The following is a 12,894-nucleotide window of genomic DNA, read 5'->3' on the forward strand; positions in this document are numbered from 1 at the left end:
TCACAAACTTGCTTACTCTTATGCCCAGTTGGATAAATTAAGTAGAAACAATTGCAAATCATCACCTATAGCCTCCAAAAGACCTTGTTATTTTAGAATTGATTATGTGTTGGGTTGGCCAAAAAGTTCGTTCAGGTTTTGCCATAACCTCTTCCGAACGAACTTTTTGGCCAACCCAATAGTTCCTATTGTTGCAGAACTGTATCAAAAAAAAGTTTAATAGTTGGTTAACTTTCCTGAGCTCCTTCCCCTGCCTTTCAAACACTTTAGCTTGCCCCCTCTTCTACTCTGTAACAAGACTTTTGGCGTTTCATGCCCCCAGGTCTCTAAATGTATCTTTGCCTCAAAGAAAAATTATTCTGAATGTCTTTCCATGAAAAGGATTACTTGAAAACAATCATCCTGTTAAGATGATGCATTTCACAGTTCCTTGTCTACCACTGGATAGTGTGTTAGGAAGAAAATCTCTTTCCCATCATACTAGGCACCAAATTCAGTTTCATCCTGTTGGCATCTGAAGAACTGAGCCAAAGGCGGGGCAGAATACTTAAATCAGCAGACAACATCGTCATCCTACAGCCACCTTCCCTTAGCTCACATCCCACCAATGAAAGAAAATAAGAGGAAAAATATTAAAAAATCCTACGTACTAAATGGAATTAAAAGAATACTTTTGAGAAACTTGTCTCAAAACAAACTTGCAAAACTGAGATCTTTTGCCACCTGTTAAGGCAGGGGTTTGAATACTAATGTAACTGGCTGCTCCTTCATAGGCTAGTTGAGGTCTCCTAGGTGGTTCTGACTTTGGGGGACTTATTTCTTCCTTGTCTACTTTTTCTTCTCACCTCCTTATCTGAATCCAGATGAAGAAAAGAAAGTGATGCAAAACGACTGCCCATAGTCATTCTGCAGGCACTAGGTGCCTTCCAGATGGCCACCTGAAGATCTTAGGAATATATTGTCTATTCAGATGCACAAAATAAAAACCAGCCAAATATGTAGTGGGTGGTTATAGTGCTCCAGGAACCATTCTGTGCTGGGGATACATTGGTTTAAAAAGAAATCCCCGCCCTCATGGAGCTTACATTTTAGTGAGAAGAAAGAAGCAATAAATAAGTAAAATATACAATATGTCAAGTGGTAAAGAAAAAAAGAAAGTGTTAGAGGAAAAAAATAGGGTGGAATAGGGATTTCTATGACCGGGGGAGATTTGTAATTTTAAATGGATAAAGGAAGGTCATTGAGAAAATAACATTTGAGCAAAAACCAGAATGAGAAGGAACAAATCCTATGGATACGTGAGGGAAGAGCTTTCCAAGCAGAGGAATATTTATTGCCAAGTCCCTGAGATGGGAACATGCCAAGAATGTTTAAGAAACAACAAGAAGGTCAGTGTCATTGGGGCAGAGTGAAGACATTGGCACAAAACTGGCTCCCTTTCACCCCTTCTCAGCTGAGTCTGAATGTTCCATCAGAAAATTTTCTCCTCTAGGAATCAAAACTCTCTGTAGATTAAAAGGCCTCTAAATCGCTGAAGAGAAAGCCTTCAAGTCCGTGTCAAGGGATGATGAAGCTCTACTGAAATGGGCAACAAAACAAAACACATATTAGGCTTAGCTTATACATCCAAGGAGAAAACACTTAAATGGATCAAAATCACTGTTGAACTAAGGGGAAAGAACAGGAGCCGGAGTTGACATACATTGAAATTCATAAACCAGGCATCACTGAACTTGTGAACATGGGTTTTATGGACATCAAATAAGACAGCCCACAAAGCTAATGTTAGCTCCCATTTTATTGATGAGAAAATTTAGACTGAGAGCATTTAAATAATAGCTGATAAGTAGAATTGAGATTTGAACTCAAGTCTGACTAAAGTTATTGATTTTCTTCCTGTAACAAGCTGCCTTGAAGACCTCAAGAGGTCCTTGAGTCCATAGCATTCACAACAGGAGAACATTGCCCTGTGAGAAGAGTCATGAAACACTACTAATTAATTATTTTAGATGAATGAAGCCTTATCTGGTCTCATCTGATACCCTAACCCTGCCATTATGGGAGTCCAGAGAGATTAAGTGATTTTCCAAGGCCAAATGATTATTATGTGGCAGAACTGGGAGGCCTCACTGAGCAGTGCACAGGGCACTGAGATGGAAGGGAGAAGAGTTTCCAGCCTGATTCTCACTAAGTGTGTGCTCTGGGAAATCCTGAAACTTCTCTGGACTTCAGTTTCTTTGCAAAGCAGACGATCTCAGGTGATGCTTAAATGAGAATTCAGACAATAAACACACCGCATAATTTCCAGGAGATTTATTTTTCACCTCTATAACTATTTCTGTAGTCATGATTCTAAAGTGAGAGACAGGCACAGAGAAGGAGAGAGACAGAGACGTCAGAGGTCGCTAACGTGCCCCACCCCCTCCACCACCGCTATTAGGCCAGACTGGGCCCACCCACAGTAAGCAATCCTGGGCAGCCAACGCCAAGACCTTTCTCTGAGTTCCACCTTGGTTCTCCCTGGCAGCCTTGGTGTGAGAGGCTGTACTCGTCAGCTACTGCCACAGAAATGATGCATCACACATTACCTCAAAACTCATGGATTTGCAGTTCAGCTCTATTCCTGTGTCCAAAGCAAATCGCATGGCCAAGTCCAATATCAAGGTTGGTGTGTGTGTGTGGCGGTGGGGGGGGGCAGTGGTGACGGCGGGGAGAGTATACGGTTCTGATTCAGGGAAGTAAACAAAAGTTTTACCAGTTCAAGTCTTCCTGTGCTTCAGTGCATGTCTGTGGTTTATCCCTAGCTATGTAGTTGAGACAATGTGACCCAGTGAAAAGATATTGACTATCATTTAATCTGCATATTTAGGGACTTCCTGAGATTTCAAGTTGTTGCAGTTCTAAAGGATCATTGACTCATCCAAAGGCAGAGAAAACAAGACCTCAGCCTTGCACCTGAAAGTAAGAAAGAACGAGCTCCAGGTAACTAATTGGGAAAACCCAAGGCACTGATTTGCAGCTGACACAGGTGAGAACCTTGGGTGTGAATAAATTGCAGTGACCTCTTACTTGTTAGTTCTTGACAAGAAAGAAACTGAGCTAGAACAGCAATGATGAATCCCACCTGTTAAGCTTCTGTTTTCTCCCGAGTAACTGGCCAAGGATTAGGCCAGATAGGGAAGGAATCTGATCAGGAATAGAAATTTATCAGATTCTCCACAACTAAGTCAGAACCTTCCAGAACCTCTCATACACAGCAGTCCTAGGCACCTACATCTGAAAGCAAGGGCTAAATACCTGTTATTCTAAATCATTCAAGAGCTTTTACACTGAAAAAAAAAATAGATAAAATACAGTTGACCCTTGTACTACACAGATTTGAACTGTGAGGGTCCACTTAGATGCGGACTTTTTTCCATAGTAAATACTACAGTACTACATGATTTCAGGTTGGTTGAAAGTGTGGATGCAGAATCTAAGATACAAAGGAACCGTGGATGTTGAGGAACTCTGTACATGGAGGGCCGACTCTAAGTTATACGTGGATTTCCCACTGTGGTGAGGGCTGGCTCCCCTAACCCCCGGAGGTTGTTCAAGGCTCAACTGTATCGCTGTTCCATACTCTGTTTCACTAAAAAGCATCTCATTTGGGAAATCATCTTTCTTCATCCCACTCTTTTGGGAAAGGACCGATTTTGCCATAGTTTTTGTTGAGAGAACTGAAAACATAGATACATCTTAGAAGCTGTCAGAATTGCAATCCAGACCTGTTATTTCCCTGGTGTCCAGTTTCGCAGTGGAACACCTTGCCTAATTAATACCAGAGTTCCTGTCCTGAGGCTACCTTTAAAGAGCAGCTCTGTGGGAAAGAGTTGGATACTCTGCATCCCCTCCTCTTTCACCAAAGGGACAGAGATTCTGAGTGTTTCCAGCCACTTCCGGCAGCATCTCTCGGCATTTAAAAAAAAAAAAAAAAAGGCCCTGCTTTGTGAAATATGGCAGAGTATGAGTGTGAACTGGAAAGGGCCTGCCAGCAGTTTTCCTTCAAGAACTGCTCCCTTGAGGAACCCGTTGTTCCCTCAGAAATTGTAATCTATCGCCACCTGGCGGTCCCTCCGTCGTCGTGTTTGAAATAGCGAGAACTGGGCGTCTTAAGATGTGCCCCAATACAAATTACTCTGTCCTCTTTGATTAATTTCTTTAATATTAGAATATTTTCATCTTCTGAATAGCAAGGGGGAAGGGACCATATGACGATTATCTGAGGAACTCAGCGCTGTTCTTTAGAAAAAAAGGTTGTAATTTCCGGAGTCCTCTCTGGCGGCGTTCTGGCTGGAATTCTCCCTCTCTCGCCACACTTTTAACCCTTTCCCATCTTCCAGGAGTGAGTGTGACGTCGTCTGTTGCGGGTAGGGGTGTTGATTTAGCTATGGTTCCCAAAGAAAGTCCAGAATGATTTGGGGAACTATCTTTAAAGTACACAAACACACCGAATAGACCTTCGCTCCCACTTACGAAAAGCCGAGTGTACGGTTAACGCTGCCCACAGCCCTCGTCTCAGGAGACAGACGTTTAAAAGGTGAGCACTGCCATTTTTTCCCCCTCTTTTTTGGTCGTAAATTAGATGCTTAAAATAGACCTTAATGAGCAGGCTGAAATGAACCAACACTGTGGCTCCACCTTTCCTGGAGGCTAAAAATTCTAAATGCGTTAAAAAAAAAAAGATTGACGTTTCATATTTACTCACCTTGACGCGGACCATATTTTACGCATAAAAAATCTCCCCCGCAGCCCATTTGGGTGCCCCTTCCACTCCTTACTCCACCCACTCGCTTTTTTTCCTTTGACGAAAGGCTCGTCTCCAAATCCAAATCCACTTGGAATACCTTTAAACCTCCCGGGGAAAGGGCATTGTGGGCGGAGGGTCGTATTCCCAAGTCCCAACCATCCTTGACCTAAAGGAAGGTTGTCCTCGGAAGACGTAATCGAGTAGCCTGGGTTGCAGGCTGGCAAAACCTCCACGCCCGGCAGAGAGAGACCAGAGGGGTCGCCCTCGCCCCCTCCTTCTTCTGCCTCTGGACGTCTTGTTCCCATTTCTTCAAAGCGCTAAACCTTCGATCAAATGCAAACGAAACATCTGGGCGGATACTACTCCCTTCCGGGCCACCCCTCACCACCGGGAAGAGTCCCCAGAGAGGATATCTTTTTCCCACCCCCAATATACAAAGCATCTTCCCCCGGGAGTCATAAAAGATAAAAAGAAGAGTGGAAAAATACAAAAATATAGATCCCCAAATATTCTGAAGAGCCGAAAGACAACCACAACGACCCTCCTTGCAAATTCTTACCGGAGAGGCAAGAAAGGGGCGACATACTCCACCACCACCGCGCCCCAACAAGGGAAACAAAACCCAGCAGTTACTGCGGGGAGGCGGATGGGGAGAGCTGGGCGGGTTTCCTAAAATGCTGGAGACCTAAGCGGACTAACCGGAGGCTTAAGCGACCAAACCGTGGGCTCTGTCCTTGGTGCTGAAAGAGCCGTGCCCTAAGTCCGAACTCGCTGTGCTGAAACTGGAATTCCAGGCCCTCGGTTCTTTACCATCTCCGCTGAGCCCAAGAGTCTGGGTTGGAATGAGAGATAATTGGAAACTAAATCAAAGCCATGAAGTCCCCAACTCTGTTACTCTTCCCGCCTAACTGGAATGTTCATGAGTGCAGGGATAATATAATTGCTGGACAGTGTAAGCTCCATGAGAACAGCGCCTGGCACAAAGTAGGTGATTAATAAACATCCGTTTAATTAATTACTAATATTAAACATTTTAAAATTAAGGACGAGCAAGAGCCTTCATTCCTCCCTTTCCCCCTACATAAAGGAGAAAGGGAGGGATGTCCTTGCAGCTGGACGGACTCAGCTTTAATTTGAGACACACAGTCTTGTAGGAGATTTTTTTCTCCGGCGAGATTATTTTATTGGCTAAAACGTTAGGGGTGAGCGTTTTGGACACCGGGGTCAGAAGAGAGAGTGGGTGGAAATTTCTCAGTCTGATGCCACAGGTTAAGGTAAACGAATCTTCCTTTCTGGGGAATCTCGGATCTTAGGAGAAGGCAGAGGAGACAAGGTGAGCGGGCGTCTTCCTGGTACGGCACACCCTGAGAGGAGCGGGGATTTGTTGCCTCCTCCCGCCGGCCTCCTTGCCCCAGGGCGTCTTGAATGATCGAGCACTAGCACCGGGCTCCCTGATTGGTGCAACCATTTCTTTTAGGAAGGCTCGAGGAAGGGGCGTGGGTGGAATTCCGAGCCTAGTCTCGTAGTAAACCGCGCATTCCAAGCGTGGCAGAGAAGCTGCGCGGTGCGCGGTTTGAAGGGTTGTTTCCTGCGCGGAGTGGGCACGCCCACCCTGCCCAGTCCTGAGCTCTGGCGCCCGGTGCTGCTGTTACCCACGCCCGCCGTTCGGGATGCTTTTCCGTCCTTAAAAAGTGCCCGAGTTCTTACTGTAAGATGGAAGAGAGGGCAACAGTATTTCCTTTAGTATCAAGGGCAACGCGGTTATTTCAAACCTCACAACGAGATCCCTCGTACTAATCGAACTCCGTCTTCTCAGGGCTGAATCTTCGATCTCCCTTATGGAATATTCAGTGCTTTGTAAGATTTTCGGCATCCCCACTGTGTCATGGTGAAAGGCAATAAGATATTCAGAGAGAAGGGTCGGGACTCCGGTGGGCCAGCAAGGCCGCAGACGTGTCCATATATAACCCCTGCCTGCTGCACCGCAACAGGGAAAGGAAAAAAAAAAAAACTCACTGCGAAAACGAGTAAAGGAATCACTGGTTACACGGTGTCACCCAGACCCAAAGATCAACTTTGTTTTGCCCTCAAGAAAAAGAAACTGAGGTAGAGGAAAGAGGAGAACAAAAATTAGAGACGACGGTGCCTGAGGGATGGCTTGAAAAGGCCAGAGAATAAACAGCCCCGCCAGCCAGTCTAGTTGTTGGCTCTGGCGCACGAGGAAAGACCCGGCCAGCATAGGGCCTCTCGGTCTCTGGCCGCCTAGCGCCATCTGGTGGAAATTTTTCCGTGTACGTCTTTTTACCGTGAGGGGCTTTCCGAACCAGGCAGTTCGTTAAATACGTTTAAATATTGCAAAAGGAGAATCCTTAAAAAGCATGAAATCGAGAGGGGAGTGGAGGGGAGTGGGCCTAGGCATAGAGGGCCGGTCCGCTCCCCCCACCCCACCCCCAGGACACCTCTATGCTCGGGTTCCCCTTGTGTGTGGAGCGGCACTCGTGCGTGTTATTAACCTTCAGATATGATCAATCAGGAGGACTCCTTTCCCCATCACCAAGGGAACCAAAGCTAGGAGGGAGCGTACAGTGGGTTGGAAAGCGGACCCTTTTCTCTGCGGAGGCAGTGGGTAGCTGAACTCAGATGAAGTACTTGGGGAGGCTCTGAGCTGGATGAGGAAACTGAAATGAAAAGGAGATGGAATCCTCTAGGGTCTGAGTGTTCCCCCCTCGTCTCTGCCTCCTTTGCTTTCACGACAATCCTGGCTCAGTAGAGAGCCAGCAAGGACACGACCCAGAACGCGGTTTCGCTCAAGGAGGCATCGTGGGGTCGTAGAGCTGGAGGAACAGCGGGGAGAGTAATTGAGGCAAAGATACTGCTCTTGTCTTCTCGAAGATATGGTAGTGGGGGAGAAGAAAGGGAGGGAGAAGCGCTCAGTGAGGCAGAATTCTTCATAGAAATTCTCTCTTGCCTCGCCTTACCCGACACTCTGCCTATTTCAAAAAATAGAGCGTGTTGAGTACGGTCTGGATTCCTCATAGGGCTCTTTCTTTTTCTTTCTTTCTCTTTCTTTCTTGCTTTCTTTCTCTTTCTTCCTTTTTTTTTTTTTTTTTCCGGGCGCAAACCCGTGATCTGGATTTATAATCGCCCTACAAAGCTCCAGAGGCGGTCAGGCACCTGCAAGGAGCCCCACCGCTCTGCCGAGCTGCCCCCGCAAGCAGCGGCCTCGTGATTCCCCTGCTGAGCCGGTCCCCGCCTCCCCACTCCGCCTCCGCCTCCCCCGAAGCCAAGAAGCCGCCTCTTCGGATTGCTCTTTTCTCTTCCTGGAGCTCCCGTGCGGGACGGTGCTAGCGAAACAGAGGCGGCAGCTGGAGGTGACGCCGGGCAGATTACGCCTGTGGCAGAGCCGGGCCGAGCCGGGCGGATTGCTGGGCGCTACGCAGAAGAGCGACCGGAGCGCACGGCTTGCTGTCTCCCAACCTAGGTGGGTAAGCGCGCGGCCGCCCGTACCTTCCCAGTACCCAGCCGCGACTGTTAGCTGGGTCCTCTTCACCCGCGGTTTCTTGACCAATCCCCACCCCAGTGTCTGCCATCTACCCTCCCGAGCTGAGTGCGTCCCACCCGCCCCAGTCCTGACTCTCCGTTCCTGCGCGGCGCAGAGACCTCAGCCTTCGCAATCATCCTATCCCCATCAGCGAGATTCATGCCCCGGGGACGCACAGAGGCTGAGGCTCGCGCAGAAGTGGAGCGAGAGCGATTTTCCCCTCCGCCTCCCGGCTGCGAGCGCCGGTCTCACCAATGGGCTCCTGGCCAGCAGCAGCCGAAGGCGCGACTCAGAGCGGTAACCTGTTACTTCCCCAGAAGCCCCGGCCTCCCCGCTGCCTGCTCTGCTGGGCGAGTGCGCGCGCGGAGCTAGATGCGGAGTCCTATGCAGGGTCTGGAGGCCGTGGCCGGCGGGCGCTACTCTGCAGGCTCTTAGATGTACCCAGATTCGCCCGCACTCTCTGTCCCCTGGCCTTCGGAAGCCATCGCACCAGCGCCGAGCGCGGAGCAGGGGCGCCGCGCACTTATCCTTGTCTGCCACCTCCCGCGCGCTGGGCGCAAGTTCGTTTCCCCGGTGACGTTCCCCTTTCTTGCCTCTCTCACCCTCTCCGGGTCTGTACAGCTAGAAATCCGGGGACCTCAGAGAGTTGGGTGGAGAGGAAATACAGAAACAAGGATAGAGCCCCGTTCTTGGCTTCGAGATGACTCAAAGCGGGTGGGGCAAGAGGGAGACAAGCGAGGTTCCGACTCGCTGCTTTCTGGCTGTCTGGACTACAAGGTGACTGTATTTCTACCCCAGCCAAGTCCGAGGGAGAACGTAAAGACGTGGACCTTTTTTCCCTCTCACCTTGTCTCACCAAAGTCCCCGGTCCCCGGAGCAGTTAGCCTCCTTCTTTCCAGGGAATCAGCCAGACACAACAAGGGGAACCAGACACCGAACCAGACGTGCCCGCCCCGTGCGCCCTCCTCCCCGCCAACACCCGCCTGCCCGCCCGCCCGCCCGCCGGCTGCTGAGAGCCCAATAGTGCTTGTCGCAGCTAGGCTGGAAAACCGCGCACTGAGCCTCCCTAGCCCTCCTAGCCCAGTCCCCCGCACCCGCGCGACCTGCACTGGCCTTGGGCTCCTCTAGTCTCAGCGCTGCGCTCCAGGTCGCCCCGCCGCCAGACTGGAGAGCCGCCCCGGGCTACGTTGAGGGCGCCCGAGTCCCCAGCTCGCGTGCACGTCTCTTCCTCCCCCCGTCCCCAGCCCGGCGCACCCCGACCCAGCCCGCTGGTTGCCGTTCCTCTAGCCTCTCTCTCCTGAGCCCGGAGCCCGGACTTAAGCGCGAGCGTCCGCGCCCCCGACCGCTCAATCGCCTCCCGCGCGCCGGACCCCTGAATCCCTCCCCGTGCAGCTCTCGCTTCTCTTTGCAGCCTGTTCCTAAGCCCGGGCGGCCGAGGACCCCGGACAGCAGAGGACCGGGGACAACCGAGCAGATGGCGTCTTCGACCCCTTCTTCGTCCGCAACCTCCTCGAACGCGGGAGCGGACCCCAATACTACCAACCTGCGCCCCACAAGTAGGTCCTGCTCCAGTTTCCTATCAAATGGACTGCGGGGAAGATGGGGGCGCTGGGACGTGAGGAGGCTGCGCTGGCAGAAAGGGAAGGGGGAGCGCGGAGATGATGGAGGCTAGAAAGAAGTGGGGCCCTGACCCAGGTCCCGACCAAAGGTCGTTCGACTGCCAGGGATGCTAGGCGATTCCAGGGCGCTAACGCAGTGGGAACCACGCAGGGTCGGAGCGGTGGCGATCCTTGGAGGCTTCGCTGCGGGGGAAGGACGCGCGGCGAGAGTGTTGTTTTTGTTGTGTTGTGTGTGGTTTCTTTGCTAGGTGGGACGACGGGGGTCAGCGCAAGGGGCGGTGTGAGGAGCTGGGAGTCTCAGCGGGAATAGAGTCTTCTGTCTTCGGCTTTCGTTGAGCCGAGATCTGACCCCTCCCCCCCTCCTTTACCCCTGCATTGTGCTCGAACTCTATAATCAGCGGAAATTTCGACGTTAATTGCAGCTTTTAGAAAACTCGGGGTCCCTAATTGCTCCAAATTTGCGTCGAGCTATTGACGAGTGAGGAAGAAGCCAGGGGCGAGAAAGGAGCATAAAATGGTTTGAGATTAAGCCTCGACATTTTAGACACTTACATTTCAGAGACAAAAAAAAAAAAAAAAGCGGGCAGCATCCTGAGTGGCAAGAAGTGGGGAACCAGGAAGAGTCCAGAAGGTTTGACAGGGCGGTAGGAGAGAGCAGCCCTCTCTTTTCTCCAGGGCAGGAGACCTGTCAGCAATGAACACCTCTGGAAGAGAGAGGAAGAAAAGGGGAACCAGATAAAAGCGGGTGGGAAGATGTATGCTTCCCCACCCCTAGCTCCATGCGGCGACTCAACCCATTTCCAGAATCTGTCTTTAATTCAGATTGATTTCCAGCATCTTTGTAGGGATGTGGAGATGAGGGAATTGTTTTCCTTTTTCCACTTTGGATGGAAATGCGCTCCCTCCAAATCCATGAGCTCCGGATAGTAACGGCCCCAGAATTTCTATATAAAAGGGCTTAGGGATGGCATTGTGGTTAGAAGGAGAGCTCATTGCTTCGCTTTTGTAGCACTTTCTAGAAGCTTGAGAAAACATCAATTGTTCCCATCAACGAAGGTTGGCGCGGGGGGGTATCAGGTAAGCCCTCTATCCAACCCCTAGGTGCTGCCCTTGGCTTCCCGGCTGGAGGCCTTCTCTTAAATTCTTAGGCGGCGTTCCAGTTCCCTTTGCAGCTCCCTCCCCCAGCCCCCCAGGCAAGCTACAATTACCCACACAACAAAGAGGGGCTCAGGAGAGCCGCCAGCCTTGGTGGCGCGAGAGCCGGGCACTGGCTACCAGAGCTGGTCGGACCAGGCCAAGAGAAACGGGAGGCCTGCGCGCCTTTGTCTGTTGCTCTGGCCCTGATGGATTTCTTTTCCAGTTCTCTCCACATTTCCTGCCCCTTTCTTTGCTGTCTGGCAGGGGTGGGCGGCCGTTGTGTTCACCCACCCTCGAGTCCTGAACCCCTACTGCGCCCCTACTTCCCAGAGGCAGCCAGCAGCGGAGCCCATGTGCCTAACCGCGGGTCCCAGACCCAGCAGAGGAGCTGACCCGAGTTCGCTCATGGCCGGGCACGCCCGGAATTTGCCAGGGCAGAGGGAAGATAGCCAACAGCTGGGCCCAGGAAAAGCCTGCAGCACCTGTCCTGAGAACGCCGCCGTCGGCCCCGACAGCCCAGCCGCCGTGAGCATTCTAGGCTGTGCGCGCACGCCTGGCTCTCCACCCATCCTTGCCCTCCCTTGCAGACACATCCTCGCCCGCCCAGCTGGCTCTGCTTCTCTGCCCCGCCAGGGTCTCCTGGGAGGTGGCGTTGCTCAATTCGCACAACCTTACTCGACCTCTTGCTCCGGCGACGCCTCCTCCTTGTTCTCAGCCACTCGGTCTTCCCTACTCTGGCTACTTCAAAGGATCTCTCTCACTTCCTCTTCCCATCTCTCTTTCCCTTTCTTTCACTGCAATCCCCAACTCTAAAAGGCAGTGCCATGGGTCTGAACTCCAACGCCACAGCTGAGTGACCTTGGAAAACTCTCCTAGCCTCTCTGAGCTTCAGTGTTTTTATTTGTAAAGTGAGTCTTAGATTAACACTCCTCTTTTTTCCTAGGGTTATGAGGATTAGGTGACATGGCCTTTAAAATGAAAGCACTCTATCGGATGAAAATAGCTCTTTACCTGCCAGGCATTTTTATTAGGGTTTAGCTTTCGCCCCGATTTACTACTGTCTGTTGCAGGAACTCCATCTGTGACACGCTCTCTCATTGACGTCGGGCTAGTTCTTCTCCCCGCTGGCGCTCTGTTGTGCCTCGGGTTTAATGGATGTCACTCTCCTTATCGCAGCAAACACTCGCGCCCGGCTGAAGGCACCCGCCCGGATGGGGTGGGGGATGGGAGTGATTGGAGGCGCCTTGCTATGAGGAATCCGAGGGGAATTTCAGGCTAGGCCCACTACACCGGCTCGCATACAGGCTCTGCAGGCACCGCCGTGCTTCTGGCTGGAAGTTGAACCCCGAGGGCAGGATAGACGCTGAGGAGTTTGAGAACACGGCAGCGCCTGAATCTGCGATTCAGACCTGGAGAAAAAGTGTCTGATTCCCTTCGCCTTCGCCTGCTCCAGATCCGAGACGTCCGAGGGAAGGGTTAATGAGGGGCATGTTGGGAAGAGGGGGCAGGGGGTGAGACCCGAGGCGCACTATTGTCTTGCCGACTCCCCGGTCCCACTGAAGAGCGGCCATGCCAGCCCGACCATCTAGTCAAATACTATTTTTCACCCAATTAATTCCTGAACTCTTCCGCGACCCCATTTCATGCCAGTTTATTTTAAGCTGCCACTCAGCTGGAGACCCGCCAAGAAATTATGAGATGTGTTGGTCCCAGATGTCTCTGTGTTCCCTTTCCCAGCCGCTGTGGTCGCCCTTCGAGTCTGCGGGACGGAAACCAAGGGACAGGGCCTGCGGGTGGGTGTTGGGCAA

General features: G+C 51.2%; 1 protein-coding gene and 1 long non-coding RNA gene across 4 annotated transcripts in view; one reads left to right on the forward strand and one right to left on the reverse strand.

Annotated features, from left to right (window-relative positions):
- Window positions 1-7,426: 7,426 nt before the first annotated feature.
- GAD1 (glutamate decarboxylase 1) overlaps window positions 7,427-12,894 on the forward strand; it is a 41,048-nt gene continuing 35,580 nt past the window's right edge. The window contains exons 1-2 of one of the 3 annotated variants that reach the window (XM_004267286.3): window positions 7,427-8,270; window positions 9,742-9,886. In XM_004267286.3, coding sequence (XP_004267334.1) covers window positions 9,805-9,886 — 82 coding nt within the window. In that variant the 5' untranslated portion in view covers window positions 7,427-8,270; window positions 9,742-9,804. Of the gene's footprint in view, window positions 8,271-8,495; window positions 8,628-9,741; window positions 9,887-12,764; window positions 12,880-12,894 lie in introns of those variants that run through there. The other 2 variants (XM_049712264.1, XM_049712266.1) reach the window with 2 other exon arrangements.
- LOC125965002 (uncharacterized) lies at window positions 10,564-12,343 on the reverse strand. Its single transcript, XR_007478419.1, has 2 exons — window positions 12,098-12,343; window positions 10,564-10,653 (listed from the first exon to the last, which is right to left on the reverse strand). It is a non-coding gene; the product is annotated as an uncharacterized LOC125965002 (long non-coding RNA).

Source organism: Orcinus orca, chromosome 7 (genome assembly GCF_937001465.1).
Source record: "Orcinus orca chromosome 7, mOrcOrc1.1, whole genome shotgun sequence".
NCBI classification, from domain to species: Eukaryota; Metazoa; Chordata; class Mammalia; order Artiodactyla; family Delphinidae; genus Orcinus; species Orcinus orca.